We start from the raw sequence: 26,379 nt of genomic DNA, 5'->3' as shown, positions 1-26,379 counted from the left end.
TATTCGAAAACACTCCGCACCTTCGGGTCCGGAGGTCGAAGCGAAAAGGCCGGCCATAACAATCGTTTTACAATTCGGCAAGGGACAAATTTGTCAATTGAAGTACATAGTCACTTGGACTCGAAAGCTTCTTCCTCTATACCGTCTAACAGGTTGTCTAGCTTACAATCCTATTGTGGAAACTTGGCGGCTATCTTTACTTGGTCATATACCAAGCTCACTGGAATCTCTTGTCCATCTGACCCCCGAGGTCCGACCCGGGCCATATGATTTGGATGAAGTCCGGTGTACCGCATTTTCACCATGGCCCAGGCCTCTCGTGCACCTTCCCGGCAAGCCGATATCTTGCATAATATAAAGCGGCGCCGAGCTCCCTTGAATAGCTTCACAAGCTCCTCCATACTTCCTGGAGGGGATACGGATGGCCATAAGGCCTTGGCAACACTCTGCATCGCTTTCCGAGCTCGCTCATGCACTTGGGACAGCTCTTGCAGTAGATCGCCTTGAGCTCTGAACATTTCCTCTTTGGGTCGGCCAGTCAGCATACCTGCAGACATAAATCTGTTAACTCATTTTTTACCACACTACACGAAGGTAAGTTCAAAAGCATACTGAATATGTCGCCCCGTAGGTTCCTGTTCTCTTTTACGGCGTCCGCTAGCTGGGTTCACACGTCTTTTAGCTCTTCGCCCAGCGGGGTGTTGGAATCCTGCAGCTTGTTCTTATCATCCCTGGTCTGTGTCAACACATGCTTGCCAGTAGTCAGTTGCTTTTCGGCCTGATGCTTACCCGCATGTGCGGCCTTCAGTTCCTCTTTCAGTTGATCTAACGATCCTGCCATGGGAAATACAACAGTGTTAATATTAGTGGTATATGATTAATATTTCTCTGGACGGAGGAGAACATTACCAGGTGGTGCCTCCTTGGATTTCTCCAGTTTGGCGGTAGCAACAACTAGTTGGGTTCGACACTTTTCCAGCTCATAAGACAACATTTTGTTCTTCTCCGTGAGTGCCTGATTATGCAATGATCCTTAAATCAGTTGTTTCAACTGCTTCAAGTCTCGGGGGCTACTGGTATATGATTACCAGATCTATACAATGCATACTTACCCGCATATCTTTCAAATGCTGGTCAGTGGCTCTAGCAAGCCCATCCCGAGCAGCTCGGATGTACGCATCAGCCGAGCTGAAGGAATTGAACGCCTCTTTAGTAAAGTTGGGGTCGAGAAGGGAGGCCCTCCGTCGCTGATGATTCATGGCCCTCTCCACTTCAGAGTTCGCCATGGATACATCATCTGAATCATCTGAAGGAGGATAATCTGGTGTCACTCCCGTGTCAGCCCCCGCCCTAGAGGCAGGGTCTGGAACCTGATTGGAGGAGGCGCGACCGGCAGGATCCCCAGACATAGTCCGACGAACACTCTTCTTGATAAAACACAGCGGACAATGTCATAGTTTGATGTGACTTCCAGGGGGCATATTCAAAGCCATACCTCTTTGATGAAGGCTCGGCCGTGTTGTCATTCGCCTTCCTCTTTGAAGACCCGCCCAGCGCAGGCGTCGCTCTCTTATGAGATTCCCCTGGTGCAGCAGGGCATGCCGAGCGCCTCCCCTTTGGAGCACGAGACAGTGCGGTGGGTGAGGCATAATGAGGAAGCTCTTTCGGAGGGGGTGTCTCCTGACTACTTACATATGAGGCAGGAAGGAGGCCAGGGTAATCGGCCATGATGGCCACTTTTGTGCCATCATAGCTCGCCTAGTAGAAGACTCCCTCCTTGAGCTCTACAAATATGTCTGGATCCTCTTCGAATCCATGATCGAGGTCCCGGTTATGGTTCTCCGACTGTGGAGCGGGGCTATGGATCCCCACGATAACCTTCCGCCATTCCTATTAAAAATGGACGGATTAATGTCAATTAAACGTGACTCAAGGAGAGGATTGAGTAAGGTGGTGGGATTAAAACTTACCCAGTTAGGGGGATTGTACATGGAGAATCCTTCTCAGTGCTTAACACGAGTAAATTCCTTTTTCTCCCCTTTGTACAGATCGGCCAATATCGTGGCCAGGGCGGCAGGGGTGTCCGGGCCCTTTCGTCCACAGCATGAGGCGTCATCTTCCCTGTTGTAATGCCACATAGGGAGCCCTCTGAATTGGAGTGGCTGAACGCCTCACGCTATGGAAGTCGCCATTACCTCGATTATTGATAATCCGGACTGGGCGAGTGTCCTTATCTTGCCCATTAATTGTTGAACTTCCGCGCTATCTTCCTCCTCGAGGCCCCGAGTGGCGTTTCCTCAATGGAGCGCTGGAAAATTCGGGAAGGCCCATTCGGACTATGTTGGGGAGAGCGACATCTTCAATATAAAACCACTCCGAGGGCCACTCTTCGGACGCCTTCTTTGGCGTGCCGGACGGGTATCCGGTCCCGGCTATGCGTCATATCTCGGTGCCTCCCACCTCGAATATAGATCCCTTTTCGTTGCGAGGGATGAGGTAGAAAAGCTTCCTCCATAACTCAAAATGGGCCTCGCAGCCCAGGAATAGCTCGCAAAGAGCGAAAAAACTCGCAATGTGCAGGATAGAGGCCGGCGTAAGATTGTGTAGTTGGCAGCCGTAGTACTCCAGGAGACCTCGGAGGAAAGGATGGATTGGAAATTCGACGCCTCTTCATAAAAAGGAGATGAAGCACACTCGTTCCCCCTGGTTGGATTGGGGGAATTTTGTGCCAAGGCTTCGCCAGTGAAGGAGGTCAATCCTGCCCGAACAAGGACTAGATCCGCGAGGGGAAGGAATCCCTGCGTTTGAAGCTTAAACAGCTGGTCATGGGATATTGAACATCTCTCCCAGTCACCTTTTTCGGAGCCATGAGGGCAGGAGGAAGAACTGGGAGTGCAAGCCATGTTTGAATGGTTTCTCCTAGCGGGCTCTAAGGATTTTCTGACTGGTGTGGAATGGCATCTGAGATCCAATCCCTTTAAATGGACACCTTTTTACATGGCCAGGGTGTTATGTGCAAATAATACTCTAACCTTTTGTATTCACTCAACACGTGGAAGCAGAAGCAATGGAGGCGTAGAAGCCGAAGGGTGTGACATTAAATGAAAAGCCGAGTACAATTCTTCGGGTCAGGTGCTTTGAAGTATTCGGAGGAGGAACCCGCCTTGCAATTCGGAAGACAATCTGCACGCCGGACACATCGTCATTGAAGCCTGGTTCGGGGGCTACTGAGGGAGTCGTGGATTAAGGGGTCCTCGGGCGTCCGGGCTATGTGACGTGGGCCGGACTAATGGGCCATGAAGATACAAGACAGAAGACTTCCTCCCATGTCCGGATGGGACTCTCCTTTGCGTGGATGACAAGCTTGCCATTCGAATACGAAGATTCCTTCCTTTGTAAACCAACTCTGTACAACCCTAGGTCCCCCCGGTGTCTATATAAGCCGTAGGGTTTCGTCTATATAGGCAATCATAATCATACACGCTAGACATCTAGGGTTTAGCCATTGCGATCTCTAGGTAGATCAACTCTTGTAAACCCCGTATTCATCTAAGATAATCAAGCAGGAAGTAGGGTATTACCTCCATCAAGAGGGCCCGAACCTGGGTAAACATCGTGTCCCTGTCTCCTGTTACCTTCGATCCTCAGACGCACAGTTCGGGATGTAACACCCCCAGTGTCATGCTACAGTAATCCCTTGTTAATGGTGCCATGTCATCATGTTACTTTTGCTAGTCTTCAATTGATCCAAATCACAATTCAAATTCAAATCCAATACAAAGTCAAAAATTCATATTTTGTCAGACATGAAATCTAAAATGTTCATCTTGTGCCAAATAATTCATAACAAATATTGGTGGTGAACCAACATTTTGCAAAATGTCTAAGTGCCCTAAACTGGATAAACAGTGGCTAAAACAAATAGATTAAATGCCTTTTAAAAATTATAAAAGTGGCAAACTATTTCAAAAGCCTGACAATCATTTTTGGCAGTGCCAACTATTACATTGTAATTATGTGGCCAAGTCCCACTTTTTTAGAATCCTTTTTGGCAGCTCAAATATTGCAAAGCTTTTTTGTAAAAAGAAAAAAAGGAAAAGAAAGGAAAGAAAAAGGGGTGGGAGAGCCCTGGCCTCCCCTTGGGCCTCGGCCCACCTAGCCTCCTTCCCCCAGGTCACCTTCCTTGTTTGACCGACCCATCGCTACAGGGGCGCAGTCGCCCCGGACCACCTCGCCGTCGACGACAAGGGAGGGGATAAGAGTGCCCCCTCCAGCTCCTAGAGTCCTCCCCCACCTACCTCCACCCACCCCCAGACCCACCATCTCTCTCCCCTCGCCCTTCCTGCACGGCCGCGCTCCGCCATCCCCGACCACCTCGCCCTGCTATGATCACCGGCCTCCCCGCGCCCTTCCTCCATGCCCAGGAGGACCACTGTCGTCCCCTGCTTCATCTTCGCCGACCAGACCGAGTCGAGGGCCCCGGCATCGACCCCTACCCATCGTCTTCAACATCGGTCCCAACGAGCCCTGCCGTCTCTTCCGACCCCAGCGCCGCCGGCTGCTCCTAATCTTTCAACGGGCCCCCGTGTGCCCCTGAGGTGAGCTCCGCCTCCCCCTTCCTTTGCTTCTCCTAGCACGTCTTGCCCCCCTGCCGCTAGCACGCAACATCACCGTAGCTTGTCGCCGCCCTACTTCATAGTCGTCGTGGCCAGACCCACCGACGAGCTCAGCCGAACATGGCCTCGCGCTCCGCTCACTCCCCGCAGCCAAGCGCCATGGACCACATCCCGTGTCGTGCCCCGTAGCACCATCCTCATCGTCGCCCGAGTGCGACCGCCGCCCTCGCCGCTCGTCGGTGCCGCTCCAGCCAACTCCAGCGACGCCACTGCCCCCAGTCGACGCGCCTTCGTGCGCTCGTTCGAAAAGCGCCAAGTCTCGCGCCAAAATACCCCCTGTGTGCGATATCCGGTGAAGTCCGGCGAGCCTCGCCGCTGTTTTGGTCGCCGGCGTTGCATCACCCGTCGTCGCTGACGTGGCCTCACAAGTGGGGCCCCCGTGACACTGCCGCTGGGCCCCGCGGGCCCTAGTTGACCCTATTGACTGGGTCAACTGCTGACTGGGCACTCTGACCCACTGACATGCGGGCCCCACTAGCTTAAATGTTTTTATAAATAAAACTACTAGTAAAAATCTTTTATTTAATTAGTAGTTGGTTATTCACTGACACTTGGGGCCCACCCCTCTAATTAGTCAGTTAGATTAGTTTAACCCACTGTTTAACCCAGAGAGGCTGACAGGTGGGGCCCACCTGTTAGTTTGACCAGTCGGCAGGTCAGCCGAATGCTGACGCATTGCTGACATCATACTGACGCAGTAACTCTTTTTTTGTTATTTAAATCATTTCAGAATATGTTTAAAACTTTGAAAAATCATAGAAAAAATCCGTAACTCGGATGAAAATGTTTTCTACATGAAAGTTGCTCAGAACGACGAGACGAATCCGAATACGCAGTTCGTTTACCTGTCACATGCCTCTAACTATCTGAACATGGAACGTCCCACCTCCGGTCATCTACCTAACACAGGTCCGGAACCGAGAAAACATTCCCCGTTGAATTCCCCCTTCACCTATATCGTGTAGCCATACGTTAGGTCACACCCGGCACACATATTTCCATGTTATGCCTTGTGATGCTTTGTTTACTTTATATTTATTGTTTCTTTCCCCTCTTCTCTTCGGTAGACCCCGATACCAATGCTGCCCTTGTGATCGACTACGTCTCCGACGACCCTTCTTCCTTTACAGCAGAGCTTCCAGGCAAGCCCCCCCCCCCCTTGATCATCCCGATATCGCCCATTCCATTCTATCATGCTTGCATTAGATTTTGCTACTGTTGTTGTTTGCTCCTATTCTGATGCATAGCCTGCTTTTGTAACCTGCTTATTGTTACCTTACCTGCTTATCCTAAACTTCTTAGTATAGGTTGGTTAGTGATCCATCAGTGACCCCCACCTGGTCCTTGTTGCCCCTGCTTCATCAGCAACGACTCGATCAATGGGATCGACGACTAGAGCCCGACACCTCACATCACATCACGCCCCTTTTGTTGCTCGACTCTGTAGAGTTACCTTCGAGTGCCGAGGGTGGAACCTCATACATCACTCCTGATGAGATCTCTGTAGTGTAGCTATTTGGTCGTGGTCATCGAGGGTGATTTCCTCCTTAACCACTTCCGATACGACTCTGTCGTGCAACCCCTCAAGTGTGAACCTCGAGGGTGGTTCCTCTTACGTTCACCTTGATGATTACATCGAGTGGAATCCATCGAGGGTGGTTCCTCAGGGTTCTCCTTGGTGTTAGACACACGGTTACTATGGTTACTATGACTTTACACTAAACCATGTTACTAAAGACGGGTCGGCCCCGAGGGGTACCCGCGCGAGCTTAATTGCGAGAGATGTGGAGTCGGGTTGACTTGGAAGGTGCCCGCGAGATACTTACGAGGTGTGGCCGGGCATTCTTAGCTCTTGCCATAAATCCTCGAGACGGGGTCACGGGGTCACATCGATCGTGAGCCTCTGCTCGTTACCGCGTGCTCCTAATCCACTACGATTAGGATATTTGATCCGAGGGGCCTCTGTCCTGATAGCACTAACCATCACGTGGGCATAGTATGGGCGTTATGCGTCATATGCATCAGACGAAGCTTAATAGACGTCATGGGACTGAGCGGCGCGCGCCGAGTTGGACTGGTAAGCACCTACCGGCTGCGTACGCAACGTGCAGGAGATCCCGGGGCGATGGCCCAAGACCCCTGGGGGCATAGGTTTAGTCCGGCGTGTTGACCTCTCTATTAAGCCTAGGTCGGGTTGCGGCGTATTGTTTGGCCGAGGCCGGGCATGACCAAGTAAAGTGTGTCCGGCCGGAGTTAAGCGAGTGTGGTGGGTAAGTTGGTGCACCCCTGCAGGGAAGAAAACATCTATCGATAGCCTGTCTTACGGTAACGGACACTTGGAGTTGTATCCTGATCGATGCAACTAGAACTGGATACTTGAGGTGATAACTGGATAGTATGGCTCCGGGATTGCTTTCTCGCAGGAGTCGAGAAAGGATCTCTGGCCGAGGTTGATAACACTACTACTACTTTACTTTATGCTACTCTTATCTCTTCTGATGCTGCAAGATGCTTGGAGCTGCTTGAAGATGCTAGTCTTCGATAGGACTAGGCTCTCCCCTCTATTCTAGCATTCTGCAGTTCAGTCCACATATACAACCCTTTCATTTGATATCAATGTATACTTAGTATAGATCTGATGCTTGCGAGTACTTTGGATGAGTACTCATGGTTGCTTTGCTACCCCTTTTCCCCCTTTCTTCTTCTTTCCGGTTGATGCAACCAGATGCCGGAGCCTAGGAGCCAGACACCACCGCCGATGCCTACTACTACGTGGAGACCGCCGACGACCTGGAGTAGTTAGGAGGTCCCAGGCAGGAGGCCTTGCCTTTTCGATCGATGTTGCTTTTGTGCTAGCCATCTTAAGGAAAACTTGTTCAATTTATGTCTGTACTCAGATATTGTTGCTTCCGCTGACTCTTGTGTATTCGAGCTTATGTATTCGAGCCATCGAGGCCCATGGCTTGTAACATAAAGCTTGTATTATTTTATTTGTGTCTAGAGTTGTGTTGTGATATCTTCCCGTGAGTCCTTGATCTTGATCGTACACATTTGCGTGTATGATTAGTGTACGATTGAATCGAGGACGTCACACGGGACCCCCTACCCGAGATCTGCCGGTTTTGACACCGATGGTGGTACTCATGCCTGGCCGCACCTTGGGCGAAGGAGGAGCATGCTTGCGTGGGTGAAAACCTTGTCTGGCTTCGATCAGGCCCACGGAGGCAGCGCCCGTGGGCGTCGTCATCTTCCTGAAGTCTCCGTTGTAGTTGTTGCTCTATCTTTGTCGTGCTCCGAATGAAAAACTAGATCCTTGGATCGGGTAACGTAGGCACTTTGGTGTCGTATCCTTCCTGAAGGCACCGTCTTGGAGCTCATGGTGTCGTTGACCCTCAACTTCACCTCTTCGCGGTATCTCCGGGAAGTGCTCCGTCGGCTCCGTAGTGATGCTTACTGCCATCTTGTAGTCTATCTTGAGTCGTTCGGTGTGTGGTTGTTGTAGTTTTTCGCACCTTTGTATCTGGCCTTAGGTGAGTGTGATGTGGTTTGCATCGGTTGTATGTGGGTTGTTGCTCTATATATAAAGCGGGGCAAAAGTCTTTTTCATAAATAACTCTAAAAACCCTTAAATATAGCGAAGTAATTAAAGACTCATTAATGCTTCCTAAAATTGGCAATAAAGTATTGCTTATGCGGAAGTGATGTTCCCCAAATACAGCTCGTCTATTTATTTTGAATTTTATTTCTATTGTCATGCTACTAATGAAAAATCAGGATCAGAAAATCGTGCAAACTAGTGGAATTGCTTGATGCTCTTCAGGTAGCTCGTGCTGAAATGGACAGGTAACAGACAGTCATTCCACCAGCACCAATATGGCTTGGAATCACATTAGGGAGGACGATGCCTTCTTGTCGGGTCGTTGGATGTACCAACTGACTAATGTCCATTGCTTTTTAGCCTCCTAATCGTCGCCATCAGATGACACTCAGCATGGCCCCCCTATCCTATCCTATCCATTTTGTCAAATCAGTAAAGTGAAATGCCCCCCTATCTACTGGAATCTTCTTCCGATTATGGTCAATTATCCGTCCACACGCGTGACATGGACAAATTAGACAATTAATGTTGTATGCGTGCGCCTGGCGTATACATGTACTACTCCTAGGGGGTACTCCTACGGAGTACATAGTAGTACTACGTGCACACACTAGTCGGTGCCAGTCCAATCCGGTCGTCCTCATCCACCCGTAAGCATTGAGCATTCCAAGGAGGAGCGAGGAAAGATACAGATTAGAGAGCGTCAGCCGGCTGGCCGGCCATGGAGGGCGGTGCTCACGGGTTCGACGGCTCGGCCTTCAGGGAGTGCTTCTCCCTCTCCTGGCGGAACCCCTACGTCCTCCGCCTCGCCTTCTCCGCCGGCATCGGCGGCCTCCTCTTCGGCTACGACACCGGTGTCATTTCAGGGGCACTGCTTTACATCCGCGACGATTTCCGCTCCGTCGACAAGAACACATGGCTTCAGGTAATTAAAAGATCCAATTCTTCTTCTCCTTGGCCGAAACAGACTCATAAGAATCGCTACACTTTCGTTTGCTAATTAGTATGGAGTATATGATTGCTGCAGGAAATGATCGTGAGCATGGCGGTGGCCGGCGCCATCATCGGCGCGGCGGTCGGCGGCTGGGCCAACGACAGGTTCGGGCGGCGGACGTCCATCCTCGTGGCCGACCTGCTCTTTTTCGCGGGCGCGGTGGTCATGGCTTCGGCGACGGGCCCCGTGCAGCTCGTGGTCGGCCGCGTCTTCGTCGGCCTAGGCGTAGGCATGGCATCCATGACGGCGCCGCTTTACATATCCGAGGCGTCGCCGGCGAGGATCAGGGGCGCGCTCGTCAGTACGAACGGCTTCCTCATCACTGGCGGCCAGTTCTTGTCCTACCTTATCAACCTCGCTTTCACCAAGGCGCCGGGGACGTGGAGGTGGATGCTCGGAGTCGCCGGCCTCCCTGCTGTGTTCCAGTTCGTCCTCATGCTCTTCCTCCCCGAATCGCCAAGATGGCTTTACAGAAAGGTTAGTTTTGGGTAGTAGTACTAATTGTTTATTTAGAAGATTGATTCTTTCTTTTTATTTCCTTGAACTAAAAAGTTGTGGTAAATCTTTACATGAACGAACGAACTTAATTACCGGTGATGTCAGGGGAAGGTGGAGGAAGCAGAGGCGATCCTGCGTAAGATATACATGGCCGAGGAAGAGGTGACGAGGGAGATGCAGGAGTTGAAGGAGTCGGTGGAGGCGGAGGCGCGGGAGCGGGGCTCGTCGGAGAGGGTAAGCCTGACGGCGCTGGTGAAAACGCCAACTGTGCGGCGGGCGCTGGTGGCCGGCGTCGGCCTGCAGGTGTTCCAGCAGCTCGTGGGTATCAACACCGTGATGTACTACAGCCCGAGCATCGTGCAGCTCGCCGGGTTCGCCTCCAATCAAACGGCGCTCGCGCTCTCGCTGGTCACCTCCGGCCTCAACGCGCTCGGCTCCATCGTTAGCATCTACTTCATCGACCGCACCGGCCGGAGGAAGCTGCTGGTGATCAGCCTCGTCGGCGTCATCGCGTCGCTTGCGCTGCTCTCCGCGGTGTTCCACGAGACCACCACACACTCACCCGCCGTCGGCAGCGCCGAGACCAGACACTTCGATGGTTCCCTCACATGCCCGGACTACCGGACGAGCAGCTCTGGCTGGGACTGCACCCGGTGCCTCAAGGCCAGCTCGACGGAGTGCGGCTTCTGCGCGTCCGGCGCCGGCAGCAAGCTGCTCCCGGGCGCGTGCCTGCTGTCGAACGCGACGGTGCGCGACGCGTGCCACGGCGAGGGGCGACTGTGGTACACGCGCGGCTGCCCGAGCCGATACGGTTGGCTGGCGATGGTGGGGCTGGCTCTGTACATCGCCTTCTTCTCGCCGGGGATGGGCACGGTGCCCTGGATCGTCAACTCAGAGATCTACCCGCTGCGGCACCGCGGTGTGTGCGGTGGCGTGGCGGCGACCGCGAACTGGGTGTCCAACCTGGTAGTGGCGCAGTCGTTCCTGACGCTGACGGAGGCCATCGGCCCCGCGTGGACGTTCCTCATCTTCGGTTGCCTGTCCGTGGCAGCGCTCGCATTCGTGCTCGTCTGCGTGCCGGAGACCAAGGGACTCCCCATCGAGGAGGTGGAGAAGATGCTCGAGAAGCGGGACCTCAGGCTCAAGTTCTGGGCACCGCGTGGCCGCGCTAGCAAGAACGACGGGCTGTGAGTGTCATCCCTACCTTCTTCATTTAGCGCGCGAACGAGACAATCTGTGGCCATCCAAGTAATTGGAATTTCGATTTGTAGGTTTTTTTTTCTTTGAGGGGAATTTGTAGGCTTTCAATACTATATACGTATATGTTACAAATAACATTTGTCGGCTTTCAATAATATTTGTCATGAATAGGTCATTATCTGTAAGTTGCAACGGGAACATGAATATCTCTCTATTCCTAATGGACGAGTTGATTGAATAGTCATACCATTTTCGTCTGGTTTTTTCGTCTGGTTTTTTTCCGTCTCACCTCCCATCACCCTCCCACGTTAATTTTTCCCTTCTTCACATTTAAAACCAAATCACGTCTGATACTCCTTCCATTTATTCGTACTTGCTTTGGTAGGTGTTGATTCAATTCAATCATATAAATATTTGGTAATTAAAAATTTAAAAATAATATTATATACATGAGATCACCTTTCAAACAGATCACCTTTCAAACAGATCACCTCCCTCTTTGATTTATTTTTTCCACCCATCCCTTTCATACTTACGTCGTTCGTTTATTCGCAGCCCCCACCATCGATACGGTTCGTTCGTCCTCTCCACCTCCCACGTACGCAGTCCCACCTTGCCAACGATTTTTTTCCATTCCCACAAAGAATTGGTGGATAAATAATCTCTACTCCTAAACAGGGAGTCCGTTGTCGTTTCATCTCGTTAGGCTCGCCTATCAAACGCTACCAACCCATTGATTTTTTTTTCATCTCGCCGCAAAACCGATGGGCAAATAACCAGAAAAAAAACACCACCAAAAAACCCATCAATCCTTGACCACACTTTCCTTTCACATCACGTTCACACACAATCACAATTTTCCTAATCTATCTAATAATCAATCTATATTCAATAATCCCTCCTTCCACAGCACGTTCACAACTTTCATCAATCTATCTATTCAATTATTCCATATACTTCCCCCGCAAAAAAATATATATATATTCCATATACAACCCGGTTCGTAAACCCCACGATCCCATGTCTCCCTCCTAGCCCTAACAAACGACAGGGCTAGCGCCGCCACCCCTTCGTTCTCTTCCCCAGGCTGCCTCACCTTCGTTCTCTTCCCCGACGCCTGAAGCCATGAGCGCCGCCGCGTCATCAAACCTTCAAAACTGCTCCATCTTGCGATGATCAGGGGCTGTCCACGGATACCAACTCTGCGGCGAATTCCTCCTTGAATTTGTACCAGCTAGGCCCCGACGACTGCGCCCACAGCGTGCCGACACAAAGTTCAAGATCAAGGTCTCACCCTTTTCTCTTCTTTCCCTGCTTCTATTTTGTTCTAACCCCTCTCTTCAATCTCCTTCCATGGATCTTGCCTCTCACTGACCCCACGATCAGCAATTCAAGTCAATCGTCCGATCTGGATGGAGCATGGTCGACAGAGGAGATGAAGATGCACGCCGTGTCGCCGCCTATAGACGTGTCCGTCGCTGTCCTCCTTGCACTCCAACGTACGCCGGCCTCACCACCACCGGTGACCTCCCTCCACTCCATGTTGCAATGGGCCCCTGGCTTTAGTCCACCCCATGGAGGTGTGCCGACATGCTCGTGAGATGAGAGAGAGGAGGATGCACCCTTGCCCCTAGACGTGATTCGCCGCCACCCCTCTAGCGCCTGACGTTTTGACGAGGGAGACCCGGCAGGCACGCGTGGGTAGCGAGCGAGCGTCAGGAGAACCACCGAGGAGGATTACATAGAGTAGCAGCACACGCTGTGTGCCCCTCTCGCGCCCGCGTCCATGCAGCTGCGGATGCTGGTAGTCGTGCCGTCGCCTCTTTGGCCGCTGCTCTGCTTCCTCTCTCTCTCTCTCTCTCGCCATTCCATGTTGTTGCTTCCTTTGGAACCCTATCTTGGACAATGGCAAAAGGTTCACGTCGCTGCTCGCAGGCTGTATGGCCCAATGCGTGAACTTATTTGCTCAAGTTCTTGCTGCTTCGTCTCATTTATATAACACAGATTATCTATTTTAATGTAGAGCAGGATCAACTGGCCAACATGTGCGACGGCGGGCATGCGCTTATGTGTTCCCGAGGTCAGGAGCCGAGGAGGACAGTGGCTGCACACCTACGGTTCTGGCTGGCAAAGCATGGCTGCACCGTTATCGAGCACACAGATGGGCATGCGTCCACTGCCGGCGCCAGGCGGTGGCCGACACTAGCTTGGCGTGGCAGTTCATCTGTTGCCCATGCGTGTCAGGTTTGTTGCTCGCTCGTATTAATTATTTCATTCCATCATGTAAATACGGCCAACCTGTATAATCAAAATGCCCGCTTTGCTCATTACATAATTTTTCTTAGGGAATAACGCACTAAACGAAACATGCTTTATGCAAAAAAGAGAGCAAATGAGGGCCAGATAGATAAACCTTTTTTTCAAAAAAAAAGAGAGCAAATGAGGGCCAAATGGCCAAATCAGGTGGGATGGGTGTTTGCGTCGAACGTGAGGGTCTGGCCGTTTGCGTGGAACAGGTGAGAGAGGGGGAGTGCATCCACAAGTGCAGGCTCAACAAGCACCATGTACCAGCACAACTATCGTCATTATGAGCACCTCAATGTTATCAACATCCAGAGTCCTTCAAACAGGCATGTGCATATTCTTGGTAAGCAGACACATGAAATCTTTATAACCGTTATTTTTTCAATGAACAAGTGCTTTGTGACGTATGCAAGCTGCTTGACAAAAGTTCATGATGGAACATGCTTCTTCATATGTCGTTTAAAATTGGAGCATTCCTTCAAATGAGGATTTTATAGGATTTTACATGTCTATTTGGCCATCATGGCAACAAGGGAATAAAGATTACACGAGAACTTTGTAAGTTGCAGATGTTTAATTGCAAAATTAAGGAGATTGGAGAATGTCGTATAATCTTTTTGTGATGTTATCACTTCACATTTGTGCATATCCTACCTAAAATGATATGGTTTCAATGTAGTGTTAAATTCCGGTGAACTATATCTCTACCCCATGGATGTTGCCTGCCCCTTTGTTGCAAACACAAAGTTGCATGAGACCAAGTCGATTAGGTATACTTTCTTACTGACCGATTGGTGTGGATCAAACATGGACAGGAAATTTGGAGTTGGAGATGGAGGAAAGGGAAAGAGAAGAGACGAAAGTGGACTTATTTTATTGGATTCACGTCCCTTTGGTTCCTTCTTGCTGCAAGGGTAGATCTCGGTTGATTGCCACACCCAGTAGTAGGTTAGATGCTCATTTCAAATTCTATATGAGTAATTTGGTTCATAATTTGGTTGTGGCACCCACATGAAACTTGTAGATAATCTCCTGCTGATATTCATACTACTCTCAGTTGCTTGATTTGGTGAAGTACATTAAGATTTACAGTATCTTGGTGAGGGCCAGCTGGAACATGCTGGCGAATAACGCATTTTAGGTTGCTGGGACATGTCTTTGGCCTCCCCTTACTTAACTCTGCATCTGGTTTGTAACATGAGATATTCTCTCCTTCTTTTAGGGTCCTGGGAGGAGCGACACTGCCTGTGCGTGGTGGACGATTCCCTGTGAGGGGATTATGGTTTTTTTGCTTGCCTGTTCCCAAAGAGATGATTTTTCTTCGTTTTTGGTTTTGGATACTGAATTTAGGATAGCAGGAACAATGTTACTGCCAGACCGGTAGGAGTTGGACATACTTGATGAAGCTTTTTGCTGATTGCAAATTAGGTATTTGCAAATGAGTAGTGAACACTCTGTGTTGTTGTTCCAGAAAAGTAAGTATCAGCAGTTTATGTGACATTTCATGTCCGCTCCATGAAGCATTGTATGCACACAGTATATTGATGATTTTATTTTACCTTCATATCTGCTTAATTTTCTTACCAAACACAAAAGCTTTGTGTCTTGATCGACGTGTTGATAGAAGCGAACATAATTCCTGAGAGAAGCCTAATACTCTGAATTTGTGTTCATTTATTGTCTGAGCTTTACATTTCCTAGGAAAGTATTATGTAAATCATACATTGATCATGGTTCTTAATGGTTGTCTATTTTCTTGGATCTTTAGAAGAAGGGACATTTGCATTTCTGTCCCTAACTCGAACCACCTACTCAGATTACCCCTAATTTCGAAGCATGCTCAAATTTGCCCCTCTGCCGTTAAGTGACGTTATGGAAATGCCTTTCCGTTCTGTTTCCATCCGGTCAAATGGGTTTGACCATCTACACGGCGTTTTTTTGGACAATTTGCCCCTACCCGTTAAGTGTCACATACATGCGGGACCCACTCAAAAAATAAAATAAAAGGAAAAACACTTTCTCTCACACACTTACATGTGGGCCCCAACCAATAAAAAGAAAAACACTTTCTCCCACCCCCTTTTCTAAAATATCTTGTGTTAATTAAGAGTGGGTCCATTGCTGAGCCACACAAAAAAGACAATTAAACTAATGCTCACAAAAAGATTACTAAGCTAATGGCCCGCTACACTAATCTCGTCGGCGACCAAATCCAGCGGCGGAGGCACGCCGGGAGGCTGCGGGGAGGACGACTGAGGGAACCAGGCGATAGCCCTGGCTCGGCCGCGTCCAGGGTTGGTCTCTTAGGACCATATGGTCGCCAGAGCTAACAGCGGCGTTCCCGCGACGACTCTGGGCGGCCCAAGCGGGGGAACTAAAGTGCTAGAGGGAGAGGGTCGCCGAGTGTGCGAGTCTAAGGAGCTAACTAACAAGGACGACAGTCACGCCGCTGGGGCTCAGGGAACACCAGAGTGATGACTTCGACGATGGTGGCCATGTCAGTGCTCGGATCTCGCGGGGAAGACGACCAGAGATCACATAGTTTGTTGTGGAGGAGGTCCACATATTCTGAGGCACCTAATGTTGCTCGAGAGGTTGCAGGCCAGGGAGCTTCAACGCCGCCGAATCGGTGGCGGCAGTCCGAGGCTGGAGGCGGGGAAGATGTGTCATGGCGCTCGGTCCTTAACTTCTCTGGTCAAATTCATATCACAAGGGCATCTCGTACGAGCTCCGTGGCGAGGTGGTGGCGTTTGAGGTTGAAGTTGTCCACGTGACTGATCGACGACGCCGACGACACACTCTCAGGCATGCTTGCGGAAGAGGTCTGGAGGGTGGGAGAGAGAATGAGGGCGTCAGTGGATGCATGTGGCGGCGTAATGGGAGGCCAGCAGCGGCGACCAGGCTTGAGCCTCTGGTTCGCCGGACGTGATAGAGGTCCTGAGGTAGGGAGAGAGATGATTTGTTTCTTTTGTTTTATACTTTTTGTTAGGCCCCACTTGTAAGTCAGAGAGAGAGGTGGGAGGAACTTTTTTCTTTTCTTTTTTGTAGGCCCACATGTATAAGTGATACAGAGAGAGGTGAGAGAGAGTTTTTTAGTGAGAGGACCTAGCCGTAAGGAGGGGCAAATTGTCCAGAAAACGTCAGGTAGACGGTCAAACCCTTTTGACTATACGGAAATGGAACAAAATGGCATTTTATGTAACGTCACTTAACGACACAGGGGTAAATTTGAGCATGCTTCAAAATTAGGGATAAATGAGAGTAGTGGGATCAAGTTAGGGACACAAATGTAAAAGACCCTTAGAAGTATGTTCCCCTTAGGGTACTGTAAAATAAAGGCATTTTATAAAATATAGGAAATTTAAATATGTGTGTGTTGAAATAAAATACAAAGGGTGACGTTGAGTTAAATGAGTTTTAGGGGATAATCTTTATGGGGGAGTCGACTATTCCTCTTCCACCCCCAACCGTACCCTCAGCATCCATGTCCGTCCCCTCTCTCATGGCTACAAGGAGCGAGAAAGGGTGTCAGGAAGGGACCGAGGGATATATGGAGATAGGAAGAGCGGAAGATTTGGTGATTAGAGTGGGGGTTGAGAGAACGGGATGGGGTTTGAGATTGTTCTTTTCAGAGTGGAATACTTTCCCTACTTCAGAAAATATGGCAAATCACATTTAATTAGAGATGGCTTTGTAGCAAATTGCATGAGCGAGCAGTTCATATTTTTTTTCATCAACTCGTACAATTTTTTTCTTAGGATAGAATGGTAAATGCATTGGTTGGTTGCTTCAAGAGTTAATAACGGGCACAGTGACATATCAGTTGCATACCCAACAACGGACATCGTATTTTATTTTGTGGTAATGCATGACATCCAATTTTATATTACATTGTGGCAATGGATCAGGAGACACCAGATCTGTCTTCTTGGCTCGGGGGGCGTCACGGGCGGCGCACGCCTCATCCCCCTGCGATGTACGGTATGAAGGAGAGAGGGCGCCATGGCTATGATAAGATCGGCGTCATCCGAGTTTTAAGGAAAGAGTTTCAGTTAGAAATGTCTTGCTAAGGCGCGAAACAAAGTGCGAAGGGAGGATCCGATAGGAAGAGGGAAGGATGCATCGTGTGGTGGGGATTTTGTGTTGCGACTTGAGATAACATGACGGATAGTCTGGACAACCTCATTTCTCTCTCACATATGACTGGATTTAAGGGAGCCCAAACTGTCCAAGCAGTTGGGTTTTGAGCGGTGATCATTTCATTTATTATCTAAACACATCCAATGTACGAGAAAAAAATAGTTTCGACCTTGAAGATGACTTTAATCCTTTACCTGATTTATGTATATATTCTATAGCCCGTAGCAATGCGCGGGCATTCTACTAGTTTCTAGTAGTGGTTAAAACAACATTGTTGATTCTCCTTTTACAGCTAAATCGCGGTTCTTCTTTCATCGGCTCATGCAGTCGGATAGTGATGCATAATTAACCAAAAATAGTCAGTTGCATATCCGGACTAATGCAGACTGCGAAGCTTTTTTTTGCGAATACGCAAAGATTTTATATCTTTCCGTTAAAAAAAAGAAGTTAGAAAACCAATACAAAGTGTTGGCACAATCATGTGATACGAGCGCAATGGCATTACGATTTTATATCTTTCCGTTAAAAAAAAGAAGTTAGAAAACCAATACAAAGTGTTGGTACAATCATGTGATACGAGCGCAATGGCATTACACAGTGACCAGAGCATACAAGGAGGGTGGGATGCTCTACTCGACAAAGACCAAGGACTACGTCTCACGAAGGATGATAGTCAATCCTTTAGCATCTGCCCTCGCCCATAGTCATTCTTGGTCTTGGATTTCCTACAAGACTCGTGATGTGAAAGGTCGCATGCCATCAAAGATGCAAGCATTACAGTGACATCATAAGCACCACACAATCAGCGTGATGAAAGGGGAGAGAGCCCACAACTATGACCATTGGGGGCATGATGTGAGGTGGCCATCCACCACTCGGAGAATGTCATCGTGTTGCCGAGGATCAAGGTTGTGGAACGGCACGAGGCCAGTACATCGTGCCAAACCTTCCGTAAGAAGGGGCAGCTTGCGAGCACATGGTGCGGATTTTCGAGCTCTCGATCGCAACGAACGCAATTGGGCTTTGTGAGGTAGGCCGCGCCTAGCAATGTGATCCACCGTCCAACATCGATCTTGGAAAGCAAGCCATGTGAAAACCTTGTTGCAGAGGGGTGCCGATGTTGATGCATCAGTTCAGGTCCTGAGTCGATCCTTGGAACATGGCCAGATAGCAAGACTTGGCGGAGTAGCTATCTGACACCGTCCACCGCCATCGCAACGTGTCTGGCTAATCAGATAGGGCGACGAAGGGAACCCGCCTCCACCTGTCAACGTATTGAACCACCACAGCCGGCTTGAGGCCACCTTGTATGTCACACGCACCCAAGCAGGATCGATCACGTCAACGCTGCTTGGGAACCATAGCATGAACCAACGGTGCAATGTCAAGGATGGAGTTGCCAGAAAGCCAAGGTTCAGTCAAAATCAGATGAGTTTCCGTCCCCTAGAGACTAGGACATCGAATCACAGAAAATCCGCGACGCCTTGGGCTCAGAAGGTAAGTGCAGGCGGCTCCATGAGCGCGTGGGGTTTGCCCGCCGCAGCCATAGCCAGCGTGTGCGCAGGGCAATGCCAACCCTCTACAGATCTTGTACACCGAGCCCTCCTAGGTAGGTGGGGTGGCACACCCTCGCCCAATTCATGTAACATTGGTCGCCAATGGCCTCCTTGCGCCCAGCCCAAAGAAAGCCTATGACCTTAGCGAGGGCAAATTGGCTGATGATGATGGCCACTAGGAAGTGTGTGGGCATGGCATAAAGAACAAGCCGGACGAGCGTGAGCCTGCCGCCAATGGAGAGCATGGAGGCATGCCAAGTGAAGAGAGTGCACCCGAGCTTACCCACAAGGGGAAGAAGATCAGGATGAGTCGCCTTCTGGACGAAGAGCGGGAGCCCAAGATATGCGACCGGGAACTTGGCGATCCAGCAGGCCATAAGGGTATAGATGGATTCAGTCCGGGCCTCCGAGCATTGGATTGGAGTTGCCGAACACTTGGCATAGTTCATGTGCAAACCCGAAACTTCACCGAAGATCTCCAGGAGCCCTTGATAAATTGGGCATCATGCTCATTAGGATGGTAGAACACGACGTTGTCATCGATGTATAGCGAAACGGTTGATGCCCTACCTCGTAGTTAGTCGGTGTAGGATGCCCTGTTGCACCACAGCTTGGATGATGGAGTTGAGAATGTCGATCACGAGCACGAACATCATTGGAGGTAAGGTATCCCTGTGGCGAAACTCACACTCGTGTGGGATTGGCAGGTCAGGGTTCCCATTCATTAGGACACGTGTGGAGGCCGGGGAGAGGATGATGGAAATCCATTCTCGCCAACGCTCGCTGAAGGAAATATGTCCTAAAGGCAATAATAAAGTTGTTATTTTATATTTCCTTATTCATGATAAATGTTTATTATTCATACTAGAATTGTATTGATCAGAAACCTTAATACATGTGTGAATACATAGACAAACACTGTGTCCCTAGTGAGCCTCTACTTGACTAGCTCGTTGATCAAAGATGGTTAAGGTTTCCAAACCATGGACATGAGTTGTCTTTTGATAACGGGATTCCATCATTAGGAGAATGATGTGATGGACATGGCCCATTCGTTAGCTTAGCATTATGACCATTCAGTTTTATTGCTATTGCTTTCTTCATGTCAAATACATATTCCTTCGACTATGAGATTATGCAACTCCCAGGTACCGGAGGAATACCTTGTGTGCTATCAAATGCCACAACATAACCGGGTGATTATAAAGATGCTCTACAGGTATCTAAGAAGGTGTTTGTTGGGTTGGCATAGATCGAGATTAGGATTTGTCACTTCGAGTATCAGAGACGTATCTCTGGCCCCTCTCGGTAATGCACATCATAAGAAGCCTTGCAAGTAAAGTGACTAATGAGTTAGTTACAAGATGATGTATTACAGAATGAGTAAAGATACTTGACGTTAACGAGATTGAACTAGGTATGTGGATACCGATGATCGAATCTCGGGCAAGTAACATACTGATGACCAAGAGAATAACGTATGTTGTCATAACGGTTCGACTGATAAAGATCATCGTAGAATATGTAGGAGCCAATATGAGCACCCGGGTTATGCTATTGGTTACTGAACAGAGAGGTGTCTCGATCATGTCTACATAGTTCTCGAACCCGTAGGGTCTGCACGCTTAATGTTCAATGACGATTTAGTATTATATGAGTTATGTGATTTGGTGACCGAATGTTGTTTGGAGTCCCGGATGAGATCACAGACATGACGAGGAGTCTTGAAATGGTCTAGGGGTGAAGATTTATATATAGAATGATAGTATTCGGACACCGGAAGTGTTCCGGATAGTATCGGGTATTTATCGGAGTACCGGGGGGAGGGGGTTACCGGAACCCCCAGGGGAAAGATATGGGCCTTATGGGCCATAGGAGGGGAGAACGCCGGTCCAGAAGGGGTGGCGCCGCCCCCCAAGGAAGGAGGCCGAATTGGAGAAGGGAAAGAGGGGGTTTGGCCCCCTTTCCTTCTCTCCTTCCTCTTCCCTTCCCCCCTCCAGAAATAAGGATAGGGGGAGGCCGAATTGGGGAGGACCCCTAGTAGGATTCCTCCTACTTGGGGTGCCCCATGGCTGCCTCCCCTCCCCTCCCACCTATATATACGTGGGGAGGGGGCGCCTAGAACACACAACAACAATCGTTAGCTGTGTGCGGCGCCCCCCTCCACAGTTTACACCTCCGGTCATAGTTTTGCGGTGCTTAGGCGAAGTCCTGCGAGAATCACTTCATCATCACTGTCACCACACCATCGTGCTGACGGAACTCATCTACTTCCTCGACACCTTGCTGGATCAAGAAGGCGAGGGACATCATCGAGCTGAACGTGTGCAGAAGTCGGAGGTGCCGTACATTCAATGCTTGATCGGTCAGAGTTAGAAGAAGTTCGACTACATGAACTGTATTATCAAACGCTTCCGCTTTCGGTCTACAAGGGTACGTGGAAACACTCTCCCCTCTCATTGCTATGCATCTCCTAGATAGATCTTGCGTGAGCGTAGGATTTTTTTTTGAAATTGCATGCTATGTTTCCCAACAGTGGCATCAGAGCCAGGTCTATGCGTAGATGATGTGCACGAGTAGAACACAAAGAGTTGTGGGCGGTTATCGTCATACTGCTTACCACCAATGTCTTATTTTGATTCGGAGGTGTTGTTGGATGAAGCAGCCCAGACCAACCTTACATAACCACGTTCATGAGACCGGTTCCCCCGACAGACATGCAACTAGTTTTGCATAAAGGTGGCTAACGGGTGTCTGTTCCCCTACTTCACTTGAATCGAATTTGACTGCGGCCGATCCTTTTTGAAGGTTAAAACAACAAACTTGATAAATCACCGTTGTGGTTTTGATGTGTAGGTAAGAACGGTTCTTTCCAGAAGCTCGTAGCAGCCACGTAAAACTTAAAACAGCAAAGTAGAGGCCGTCTAACTTGTTTTTGCAGGGCATGTTGTGATGTGATATGGTCAAGACATGATGTGATAAATGTTATTGCATGAGATGACCATGTTTCTGACAACCGGCAGGAGCCCTATGGTTGTCTCTTTATTGTATGAAATGCAAACGCCATGTAATTGCTTTACTTTATCACTATGCGTTAGCGATAGTTGTAGAAACAATAGTTGATGAGATGACCACGACGCTACGATGGAGATCAAGGTGTCAAGCCGATAACGGTGGAGATGATGACGATGCCTTGGAGATGGAGATCAAAAGCACAAGATGATGATGGCCATATCTTGTCACATATTTTGATTGCATGTGATGTTTATCTTTTATGCATCTTATTTTTCTTAGTACGGCGGTAGCATTATAAGATGACCCCTTCACAAAATTTCAAGGTATAAGTGTTCTCCTCAAGTATGCACCGTTGTGATAGTTTGTCGTGTTGAGACACCACGTGATAATCAGGTGTGGTAGACTCTACATTCACATATAATGGGTGCAAGACATTTTTGCACATGCGGAATACTCGGGTTAAACTAATGAGCCTGGCATGTACAGACATGGCCTCGAAACACTGGAGACCGAAAGGTCGAACGTGAATCATATAATAGATATAATCAACATAGAGATGTTCACCATTGATGACTACTCCATCCCACGTGATGATTAGACATGGTTTAGTTGATTTGGATCACATATCATTTAGATGACTTGAGGGATGTCTATCTAAGTGGGAGTTCTTAAGTAATATGATTAGCTGAACTTAATTTATCATGAACTTAGTCCTGATAGTTTTTGCATATCTATGTTGTAGATCAATGGCCCGTGCTACCGTTCCCTTGAATTTTAATGCGTTCCTAGAGAAAGCTAAGTTTAAAGATGATGGTAGCAACTACACGGTCTGGGTCCGTAACTTGAGGATTATCCTCATTGTTGCACATAAGAATTATGTCCTTGATGCACCGCTAGGTGTGACACCCCCTCCAGCAACTGCGAATGTTGTGAACGCCTGGTAGTCGCGTGTTGATGACCACTCGATAGTTCAGCGTGCCATGCTTTACGGCTTATAATCGGGACTTCAAAGATGTTTTGAACGTCATGGAGCATATGAGATGTTCCAGGAGTTGAAGTTAATATTTCAAGCAAATGCCCGAGTTGAGAGATATGAAGTCTCCAACAAGTTCTATAGCTGCAAGATGGAGGAGAACAATTCTGTCAGTGAACACATATTCAAAATGTCTGGGTATCATAATCACTTGACTTAGCTGGGAGTTAATCTTCCAGATGATAGTGTTATTGATAGCGTTCTTCAATCACTACCACCAAGCTAAAAAGGCTTCATGATGAACTATAATATGCAAGGGATGGGTAAGACAATTCCCGAGCTCTTCGCTATGCTCAAAGCTACGGAGGTAGAAATCAAGAAGGAGCATCAAGTGTTGATGGTTAACAAGACCACTAGTTTCAAGAAAAAGAGCAAGGGAAAGAAGGGGAACTTCAAGAAGAATGGCAAGCAAGTTGCCGCTCCTGGGAAGAAGCCCAAATCTGGACCCAAGCCTGAAACTGAGTGCTTCTACTGCAAAGGGACTCGTCATTGGAAGCAGAACTGCCCCAAGTATTTGGCGGACAAGAAGGATGGCAAAGTGAACAAAGGTATATTTGATATACATGTTATTGATGTGTACCTTACTAATGCTCGTAGTAGCACCTAGGTATTTGATACTGGTTCCGTTGCTCATATTTGTAACTCAAAACAGGGGAATGGATTAAACGAAGATTGGATAAGGACGAGGCGACAATGTGCGTCGGGAATGGTTCCAAGGTCGATGTGATCACCGTCGGCACGCTACCTCTACATCTACCTTCGGGATTAGTTTTAAACCTGAATAATTGTTATTTGGTGCCAACGTTGAGCATGAACATTATATCTGGATCTTGTTTAGTGCGAGATAGTTATTCATTTAAATCAGAGAATAATGGTTGTTCTATTTATATGAGTAATATCTTTTATGGTCATGCACCCTTGAAGAGTGGTCTATTTTTATTGAATCTCGATTGTGGTGATACACACATTCATAATATTGATGCCAAAAGATGCAAAGTTGATAATGATAGTGCAACATATTTGTGGCACTGTCGTTTAGGTCATATTGGTGTGAAGCGCATGAAGAAACTCCATGCAGATGGGCTTTGGGAATCACTTGATTATGAATCATTTGATACTTGCAAACCATGACTCATGGGCAAGATGACTAAAACTCGGTTCTCCGAAACAATGGAGCGAGCTAATGACTTATTGGAAATAATACAAACCGATGTATGCGGTCCGATGAGTGTTGAGGCTCGCGGTGGGTATCGTTATTTTCTAACCTTCACAGATGATTTGAGCAGATATTGGTATATCTACTTAATGAAACATAAGTCTGAAGCATTTGAAAAGATCAAAGAATTTCAGAGTGAAGTGGAGAATCATCGTAACAAGAAAATAAAGTTTCTATGATCTGATCGCGGAGGCGAATATTTGAATTACGAGTTTTACCTTCATTTAAAACAATGTGGAATAGTTTCACAACTCACGCCACCTGGAACACCATAGCGTAATGGCGTGTCCGAACGTCGTAACCGTACTTTATTAGATATGGTGTGATCTATGATGTCTCTTACCGATTTACCACTATCGTTTTGGGGTTATGCATTAGAGACAACTGCATTCACGTTAAATAGGGCACCATCTAAATACGTTGAGATGACACCATATGAACTGTGGTTTGGCAAGAAACCTAAGCTGTCGTTTCTTAAAGTTTGGGGTTGTGACACTTATGTCAAAAGGCTTAAGACTGATAAGCTCGAACCTAAATCAGAGAAGTGCGTCTTCATAGGATACACTAAGGAAACAATTGGGTACATCTTCTACCACAAATTCGAAGGCAAGATATTTGTTGCCAAGAATGGAAACTTTCTAGAGAAGGAGTTTCTCTCAAAAGAAGTGAGTGGGAGGAAGGTAGAACTTGATGAGGTAATTGTACCTTCTCTCGAATTAGAAGGTAGCTCATCAAAGAAAACCGTTCCCGTGATGCCTACACCAACTAGAGAGGAAGCTAATGATAATGATCATAAAACTTTGGATGAAGTTACTACTGAACCTCGTAGGTCAACCAGAGCACGATCCGCAATAGAGTGTTACGGTAATCCTATTTTAGAAGTCATGTTACTTGACCATGACAAACCAATGAACTATGAAGAAGCTATGATGAGCCTAGATTCCGATAAATGGCTTGAGGCCATAAAATCTAAGATATGATCCATGTATGAGAACAAAGTATGGACTTTGGTACACTTGCCCGATGATCGGCGAGCCATAGAGAATAAATGGATCTTCAAGAAGAAGACTGACGCTGATGGTAATGTCATTGTCTACAAAGCTCGAGTTGTCGCAAAAGGTTTTCGACAAGTTCAAGGAGTTGACTACGATGAGACTTTCTCACCCGTAGCGATGCTTAAGTCTGTCCGAATCATGTTAGCAATTGCCGCATTTTATGATTATGAAATATGGCAAATGGACGTCAAAACTGCATTCCTTAATGGATTTCTTAAAGAAGAGTTGTATATGATGCAACCAGAAGGTTTTGTTGATCCTAAAGTTGCTACAAAGTGTGCAAGGTCCAGGGATCCATGTATGGACTGGTGCAAGCATCTCGTAGTTGGAATATACGCTTTGATGAGCTGATCAAAGCATATGGTTTTATACAGACTTTCGAAGAAGCCTGTATTTACAAGAAAGTGAGTGGGAGCTATGTAGCATTTCTGATATTATATGTGGATAACATATTGTTGATTGGAAATGATATATAATTTCTGGATAGCATAAAAGGATACTTGAATAAAAGTTTTTCAATGAAAGACCTCGGTGAAGTTGCTTATATATTAGGCATCAAGATCTATAGAGATAGATCAAGACACTTAATAGGACTTTCACAACTCACATACCTTGATAAAGTTTTGAATAAGTTCAAAATGGATCAGTCAAAGAAAGGGTTCTTGCCTGTATTATAAGGTTTGAAGTTGAGTCAGACTCAATGCCCGACAACTGCAGAAGATAGAGAGAAAATGAAAGTCATTCCCTATGCCTCAGCCATAGGTTTTATCATGTATGCTATGTTGTGTACCATACTTGATGTGTGCCTTGCTATAAGTTTAGCAGGGAGGTGCCAAAGTAATCCAGGAGTGGATCACTGGACAGCGGTCAAGAACATCCTGAAGTACCTGAAAGGACCAAGGATATGTTTCTCATTTATGGAGGTGACAAAGAGCTCGTCGTAAATGGTTACGTCGATGCTAGTTTTGACACTGATCCGGATGACTCTAAGTCACAAAGCAGATATACATATTTATTTTGAATGGTGGAGTTGTCAGTTGGTGCAATTCCAAGTAGAGCATCGTGGCAGGATCTACGTGTGATGCGGAGTACAT

At 47.9% G+C, this 26,379-nt stretch overlaps 1 protein-coding gene across 1 annotated transcript; it reads left to right on the top strand.

The window, feature by feature from the left end:
- The first annotated feature begins 8,854 nt into the window (after positions 1-8,854).
- Positions 8,855-11,151, top strand: LOC123188744 (probable inositol transporter 2). The gene is made up of 3 exons (XM_044600979.1): positions 8,855-9,199; positions 9,302-9,745; positions 9,872-11,151. The coding sequence occupies exons 1-3, from the start codon at positions 8,996-8,998 to the stop codon at positions 10,955-10,957; spliced, it is 1,734 nt and encodes a 577-aa protein (XP_044456914.1). The 5' UTR covers positions 8,855-8,995; the 3' UTR covers positions 10,958-11,151.
- Positions 11,152-26,379: the final 15,228 nt, after the last annotated feature.

The sequence above is a fragment of the Triticum aestivum genome, chromosome 2A (assembly GCF_018294505.1).
Source record: "Triticum aestivum cultivar Chinese Spring chromosome 2A, IWGSC CS RefSeq v2.1, whole genome shotgun sequence".
Lineage (NCBI taxonomy): Eukaryota > Viridiplantae > Streptophyta > Magnoliopsida > Poales > Poaceae > Triticum > Triticum aestivum.
This window is presented reverse-complemented; position numbering and strand designations above follow the sequence as displayed.

What these genes read in the sequence shown, in the direction of transcription:
- LOC123188744 (XM_044600979.1), top strand. Translation starts at nt 8,996, where the DNA reads ATGGAGGGCGGTGCTCACGGGTTCGACGGCTCGGCCTTCAGGGAGTGC. An exon ending in ACAAGAACACATGGCTTCAG is followed by an intron (nt 9,200 to 9,301) that starts GTAATTAAAAGA and finishes TGATTGCTGCAG; the next exon opens with GAAATGATCGTGAGCATGGC. An exon ending in CAAGATGGCTTTACAGAAAG is followed by an intron (nt 9,746 to 9,871) that starts GTTAGTTTTGGG and finishes CGGTGATGTCAG; the next exon opens with GGGAAGGTGGAGGAAGCAGA.